Source organism: Portunus trituberculatus, chromosome 12 (genome assembly GCF_017591435.1).
Source record: "Portunus trituberculatus isolate SZX2019 chromosome 12, ASM1759143v1, whole genome shotgun sequence".
NCBI lineage: Eukaryota > Metazoa > Arthropoda > Malacostraca > Decapoda > Portunidae > Portunus > Portunus trituberculatus.
This window is the reverse complement of record NC_059266.1, coordinates 9,254,839-9,262,338: the sequence shown is the minus strand read 5'-3', so window position 1 is coordinate 9,262,338 and position 7,500 is coordinate 9,254,839. Positions and strand designations below refer to the sequence as shown.

The following is a 7,500-nucleotide window of genomic DNA, read 5'->3' as shown; positions in this document are numbered from 1 at the left end:
GAGGAAGAGAGGGAGACAGACAGGCAGACACAGACAGACAGATAGACAGAGAAGAGAGACAGACAGACAGACAGAGAGAGAGAGAGAGAGAGAGAGAGAGTCAGTGTGGTTATCTTTCCGTTTCTCTTTTATCATTTGTTTTTATATGTCAGTTTTTCTTCCTCTTCTTCTTCTTCTTTTTTATTTTTTGTTATTCGTAACCTTTATTTATTCTTCTTCTTCTTCTTTCTCTTTTCTATTTCTATTTCCTTTTCCTTGCTGAGAGAGAGAGAGAGAGAGAGAGAGAGAGAGAGAGAGAATATCTGTCAAACTTCATGTCTTTTGCCATCTCTCTCTCTCTCTCTCTCTCTCTCTCTCTCTCTCTCTCTCTCTCTCTCTCTCTCTCTCTCTCTCTCTCTCTCTTCCCGTTCCTTACACACACCTGTCTCCTCCTCCTCCTCCTCTTCCTCCTCCTCCTCCTCCTCCTCCTCTCACCCAACACTATATCGTCACATCATATCCACCTGCCAGCCTCCTCCTCCTCCTCCTCCTCCTCCTCCTCCTCCTCCTCCTCCTCCTCCTCCTCGTCACTTGAAACTGACTCCCTCGACACTTCTCTTTTCTTCCTCTTCCTCCTTTCCTCATATTCCTCTCCTCCCCTCTTCTTTCCCTTACACACACACACACACACACACACACACACACACACACACACACACACGCCCAGTAGCTCAGTGGTTAGAGCACTGGCTTCACAAGCCAGAGGACCGGGGTTCGATTCCCCGGCCGGGTGGAGATATTTGGGTGTGTCTCCTTTGACGTGTAGGTGGTGTTCACCTAGCAGTGAGTAGGTACGGGATGTAAATCGAGGAGTTGTGACCTTGTTGTCCCGGTGTGTGGTGTGTGCCTGGTCTCAGGCCTATCCCAAGATCGGAAATAATGAGCTCTGAGCTCGCTCCGTAGGGTAACGTCTGGCTGTCTCGTCAGAGACTGTACCAGATCAAACAAACAGTGAAACACACACACACACCTCCTCCTCCTCCACTACTCATCTGCTGCAGGAGGAGGAAGAGAACAGAGGACTAAATAAGGAGGAATATCTCTTCAAACACCCTCCTCCTAATCCTCCTTATCCTCGTCTTCTTCCTCCTTCTTTCTTCCCCTCATCTGCTGGAGGAGATAATGAGGAGAAGGAGAAGGAGGAGAACAGAGGTCAAAATAAGGAGGAATATCTCTCTAAAACACTTTCCTCCTCCTCCTCCTCCTCCTCCTCGTACCTGGCAAGTGTCCGAGGCGTGGTTGCCCTGGCGCAGTTTGTCAGCCACTTCCCTGGGCAGCATGGAGTACAGGAGGTCATCGCCCCTTGCCTTGGCCTCCTCGTGTTTCTGGTGGGCGTCCTCGAGTCTCGCCGCATTCTCCTCTGCCTTCGTGTACGTGATCTGGAGTCTGGGGATTGAAAGGCGTGTGTTAGCTTGGTTGTAGTTGTTGTTGTTGTTGTTGTTACTATTCTTCTTTCTTTCTTCCTGTGTGTTGTGGTGCTGTATAGGTGAAGTGGTGGTGTGTGTTTACCAGTGTTTCTATCCTTTATTACCAGGCAAACAGGGTACTAGGATTCATTTTTAGGAGTGTTAAAAGTAGAAGTCCCGAAGTAATACTGAAATTGTACTTGGCGCTGGTCAGGCCACATCTTGAGAAGAGAGAGAGAGAGAGAGAATTCTGGTCCCCACATTACAGGAAGGACATAGCGCTGTTGGAGTCAGTATAAAGGAGGATGACTAAAAGGATATAGATGAGGGACATTCCTACGCAGCGAGACTGAAAAAAAAAACTCAATCTGCATTCCTTAGAGAGACGTAGAGACCTGATAGAAGTATTTAACCCCTTCAGTACTGGGACGCATTTTCACCATGAGTTTTGGGTGTGATTAAACGATTTTATTGACACTAGCAAGGGTCTATGGAGGTCAGAAGGTTAATGATCCAGAATATACACTATTGTAATCCCCACATGAGTTTCTGAAGCTGTATAAAATCTCTAAATAGTAACCAGAATGAATATGAAGACGTGTGATAGTACTGAAGGGGTTAAGTGGAACATGAGCGAAGTTTTTAGGACAGAACAAGAAATAATGTGTTTAAACTTGAGAAATTCAGGTTTAGGAGGAAACTGAGAAGAAACTGGTTCTGCAATAGAGTGGTTGATGAGTGGAAGGGTCTCAGTGGGCATGTAGTCAGGGCTGAGTCAATAGAGAGCTTTAAAAGATTAGATAAAATGATGTACAGGGATGATAGATGGAATTAGGCAGATTTAAACACACAGGGACTGCCACGTGTAGGCCTAACAGCACAGCCTCTTGCAGCTTCCCTCTCTTCTTACGTTAGACTCTCATCTCTCTAATCTGGTTAGGTTAGGAAGTGGTGTTAGGTGAAGCGTATGGGTGTTGTATGAGTGTAGTGGTGTGTGTATACCTGTAGTAGTATTTCCAGCCCTTCATCACCACCTCCCAGCTATGGTTAGGTTAGGTGAGGTTAGGAAGTGGTGTTGCATGGGTGTTGTGGTGTGTGTTTACCTGGAGCAGTGTTCCCAGCCCTTCATCACCATCTCCCTGCTCTGGTCGTGCATGCTGAGGTCGTTAAGGTACAGCCCTGTCTCCCTCATCTCCACCAGGTTGTTCAGGCTGAGGGGAAAAAGAGGGGAAAATTAGGATGAATAAATAGATGAATAAAAGGGAAAAAGGGTGATAAAGGTGAATACTGTAATGAAAGGGCTCAAAATTGTATTGCTTATTATTATTGTTGTTGTTATTATTATTATTATTATTATTATTATTATTATTATTATTGCTACTGCTACTGCTACTGCTTACTGCTGCTACTCTTACTCCTCCTCCTCCTCTTTGATATTCTCCTCTTCTTCCTCCTATCCTTCCTCTTCTTCTTTATCTTCCTCCTCTTTAGTATTCTTCTCTTCCACTTCCTCCTCCTTGCCCTCCTCACTGTCCTCCTCTTCCTTATACCCTTCCTCTTCCTCCTCTTTCTATTTGTTACCCTCCTCCTCTTCCTGTTACCCTCCTCTTCCTCATAGCCTTCTTCTCTCTCAGCCTTGCCTCACTCACCGTTTCTTTTACCCTCTCCCTCCTCCTCCTCTTCCTCTTTCACAGCCTCCTCTTCCTCCTCATAGCCTTCCTCCTCTTCCTCCTTCTATTTGTTACCTTCCTCCTCCTCATAACCTTCCTTTTCATCCTCCTCATTCTTCTCTTTGTTACTCTCCTGCTCCTCCTCCTCCTCTTCCTCTTTCATATACCCTCCTCTTCCTCCTCCTGCTCTTCCTCCTCCTCTTCTTACCCTCCTAATCTTCCTTTTCTTCCTCCTCCTACCCATTCTCTTCTGCCTCATAGCCTTCTCCTCCTCCTCCTCCTCCTCCTCTTCCTTCTTGCCTTCCATTTTCCTCTTCTTACCTTCCTAATCCTCCTCTACCACCACCACCACCACCACCACCACCACTCACAGCGGCATGCAGAGGAACAGAGTCAAGTCCAGGTCCTTCATCATGTACATTTGACCCTTGAGTAGCAGACCGCGGCAGTTGTGGAGGGACGACTGCTGGCCAGACCACGGCGCCTGGCTCGACCCGCGTCTTGGGGGTGGCCTGCAGGATATAGGGTTGGGTGTGAGTGGGAGAGAGAGAGAGAGAGGGGGGAGGGGTGAGAAGGTGGGTAGATGGGTGAGGTGGAGATATCGGGGGAGAGAGAGAGAGAGAGATGGGGAGAGAGATAGATAGATAGATAGAGAGAGAGAGAGAGAGAAGGAAGGAAACGGAGGAAAGGAAAGGAAATAAGAGAGAGAGAGAGAGAGACAGACAGAGAAAAGAGAATTAGAAAGTGAAGACATGAGAGAAAAAAATAGAAATAAAGAAATAAGAAAATGACAAAGCAAAAATAATAAAATAAACAAATAAACGACAAAAAAACATAAGAGGATCCAGTACCAAGATGAAAAGGATTGGATTCCCTTCACAGAGGATTCAATTCCCTTTAAAGGTTTCAAGTCCCGATCGTAAAGGGAGCCACAGGTGAGAGAGAGGGAGAGATGTGGGAGAGTCTAATTGGACAAGGTGAGAGGTGTAGTTTCAGGTGAGAGAGAGAGAGAGAGAGAGAGAGAGAGGGACTGATTGGGGTACGAAATATGAGATTGGGGGAAGAGGGGAGAGGTGAGACAAGATGAGGGGAAGGGAGAGGGGAAGGGAGAGGGGTGAGGATGAGGGGAAAGACAAAATGAGGGAAAAAGGGAGAAGGGAGAAGGGAGAGGGGTGGGGATGAGGGGAAAGGGTTAGTGAGAGAGAGAGAGAGAGAGAGAGAGAGAGAGAGAGAGAGAGAATGGGGAAGGGAAGAAGGAAGTGTAAAAAGGAAGAAAAAAAGAGAAGAAAACGAAGGAGGAAGAAAAATAGACATGAAAATTGAAAAAAAAAATCAAAATAAAAAAAAATCGTTCATTTCGTAATAAAAGTTGAGAAAACGACAAAAAAAACGAAAAAAAAAATAAAACAAAACAATAAAATAAAATAAGAGATAAAAATAATAAATAAATAAAAAAAAAAAAAAAAAAAAAAACAAAGAAAACGAGTGACAGAAAACGGAAGGTATTAATGGGTGACTGACATATTGTGCATGGCGTCCAGGCTGTTGGTTCGCGTGCTAGGCTCAGGTAGCTTCTTGGACTCCACCTCCCACGTCACGTTCTCAAACATCCGCACCTGAGAGAGAGAGAGAGAGAGAGAGAGAGAGGATTAGCTAGTTATCAAACCTCCCATGCCACATTTTCAAACTCACCAGAAACATTTGAAACATTTAATTATTTCCAGCATTTATACAATAGGAATATTAAATGTAAAATGTCGAGACTGTAGTATTGTGCATCTGTAAGTTAGCTTTAGAGAGAGAGAGAGAGAGAGAGAGAGAGAGTTAAGCCAGCAGGAATAATAGGATGAAAGAGAGAATTGAGAAAAGAAATATGAACAAACACGTAGGGAAAAGAAAACAGAGAGAGAGAGAGAGAGATTAAAGAAGGAAAAAGTAAGATGTAACAGAGAAGAGAAGAGAGAGAGAGAGGAAGGAAACAGAGGGAAGAAGGAAAAAAAGAAGAAAGAAAGGGAAAAAATGAAAAAACAATACAAAAGAGAGAGAGAGAGAGAGAGAGAGAGAGAGAGAGAGAGAGAGATTACCTTTATAAAGCAAACTAACCTCACACACTTCTCCTACACCCACCCACAACATCCTACACTTCCCTCCCCAAGAGTCCTACACCTTCCACTGCATCCTACACTCCACTAAGCCCCATATCTGACATCCCCCTAGTATCCTACACCCTTCAACTCACACGCAAAAATCCTTCACTTCCCACCCCAAGAATCCTATTTTTCTTCTTCTTCTTCTTCTTCTTCTTGTATTTGAACTTCAAGGTCCCTCAAAGCCAAAATTAGGGAACAAATGTCTCGACACCTCCCTCTTAAATGAAGTCGTAGGAAGACGGAAATACAGAAGCAGGCAGGGAGTTCCAGAGTTTACCAGTGAAAGGTGTGAATGATTGAGAGTACTGGTTAACTCTTGCATTAGGGAGGTGGACAGAGTAGTTAGTGGTGAATGATTGAGAGTACTGGTTAACTCTTGCATTAGGGAGGTGGACAGAGTAGTGGTGAATGATTGAGAGTACTGGTTAACTCTTGCATTAGGGAGGTGGACAGAGTAGTGGTGAATGATTGAGAGTACTGGTTAACTCTTGCATTAGAGAGGTGGACAGAGTAGTGGTGAATGATTGAGAGTACTGGTTAACTCTTGCATTAGGGAGGTGGACAGAGTAGTGGTGAATGATTGAGAGTACTGGTTAACTCTTGCATTAGGGAGGTGGACAGAGTAGTGGTGAATGATTGAGAGTACTGGTTAACTCTTGCATTAGAGAGGTGGACAGAGTAGTGGTGAATGATTGAGAGTACTGGTTAACTCTTGCATTAGGGAGGTGGACAGAGAGTAGTGGTGAATGATTGAGAGTACTGGTTAACTCTTGCATTAGGGAGGTGGACAGAGTAGTGGTGAATGATTGAGAGTACTGGTTAACTCTTGCATTAGGGAGGTGGACAGAGTAGTGGTGAATGATTGAGAGTACTGGTTAACTCTTGCATTAGGGAGGTGGACAGAGTAGTGGTGAAGGATTGAGAGTACTGGTTAACTCTTGCATTAGGGAGGTGGACAGAGTAGTTAGTGGTGAATGATTGAGAGTACTGGTTAACTCTTGCATTAGGAGGTGGACAGAGTAGTTAGTGGTGAATGATTGAGAGAGGTTAATTCATGCGTTAGAGAGTTGAACAGAATAGGGATGAGAGGAAGATGAAAGCCTTGTACAGCGAGGCCACAAGAGGAGGGGAGACATGCAGTTAGCAAGATCAGTAGAGCAGTTAGCATGAAAATAACGATAAAAGATAGAAAGAGATGCAACATTTGGGCGGTGAGAGAGAGAGAGAGAGGCTGAAGACAGTCAGTCAGAGGAGGGGAATTGATGAGACGAAAAGCCTTTGATTCCACCCTATCTAATAAAACTGTGACTGGAACCCCCCCCCCTCCCCAAACTCCTAACACCCCCACAATATCCTATAACCCCAGCATCCCACACCCCCAGTATCCTACACCGAGTATCCTACAGCCCCCAGTAGGACGTCAGGCTCCACTCACCGCCTCCCATGAAAATTTAGCCTGAGGGCGCTGGACGACAAAATGCTGCAGGAACTCGCTCCCCAGCAGGTCCTTCCCGAGCAGCTGCAGGATCCTTTCCCCAGCCAGGCGGATGTGCAGGGAGGGGTCCAGCACCAGGCCGAAGGGGAACAACAGGAACTGGGGACACGGGAGGGAAAATGAGGGGAAAGTGATGGGAGGTGTGAGATAAAGAGATAAGAAGGGAGGGGAAGAGAGAAAGCATGAATTGGGGAAATGAGGAGAGAAGGAAGGGAAAGAGGGGAAAGTTGCGAGAGGAGATGAGGGGAAAGAGAACATACAAGGGAAGTGAAGGGAAGATGAAGGGGAACAACATGAACTGCGGAGGACACGGGAGGGGAAATGAGGGGAAAGTGTGGAGATTAGGAGGGAAAGAGAGGGAAGAGGAAGTGTGGAATGAAGAGATAAGGAAAGAAGGGAGAGGAGATGAGGGAGAGGAGAGATGAGGAGAGGGGAATAAGCAATAATCTGGAGAGGGGAGAGGAAAATGAGGGGAAAATGAGGGAGGGGATGAAATAAATAGAGAGGAAAAGAGAAGGAAGTGGAGATGAGGGAAGAGCATGAATTTGGGAGATGGAAGGGGAGATGAGGGGAAGAAGGGAGGGAAAGAGGGGAGATGAGGAAGGGGAAACAGCATGAAATGAAGAGAGGGGAGAGAGGAGTGAGGGGAAAAACAGAGAGAGAGAGAGAGAGATATGAGGGGAAAGAGAGACGAAGAAGGAAAATTAGCAAGAATCTAAAGAGAGGGGAAAGGAAGATGA

The 7,500-nt window shown here is 45.7% G+C and overlaps 1 protein-coding gene across 1 annotated transcript in view; it reads right to left on the bottom strand.

The window, feature by feature from the left end:
• LOC123502665 (soluble guanylate cyclase 89Db-like) overlaps window positions 1-7,500 on the bottom strand; it is a 29,362-nt gene that overhangs the window by 5,316 nt on the left and 16,546 nt on the right. Inside the window, exons 7-11 of the mRNA XM_045251835.1 lie at window positions 6,701-6,859; window positions 4,637-4,731; window positions 3,487-3,627; window positions 2,549-2,656; window positions 1,257-1,425 (exon numbers count right to left, since the gene is read on the bottom strand). Of these exons, the coding sequence (XP_045107770.1) occupies window positions 1,257-1,425; window positions 2,549-2,656; window positions 3,487-3,627; window positions 4,637-4,731; window positions 6,701-6,859 (672 nt within the window). The remainder of the gene's footprint in view (window positions 1-1,256; window positions 1,426-2,548; window positions 2,657-3,486; window positions 3,628-4,636; window positions 4,732-6,700; window positions 6,860-7,500) is intronic.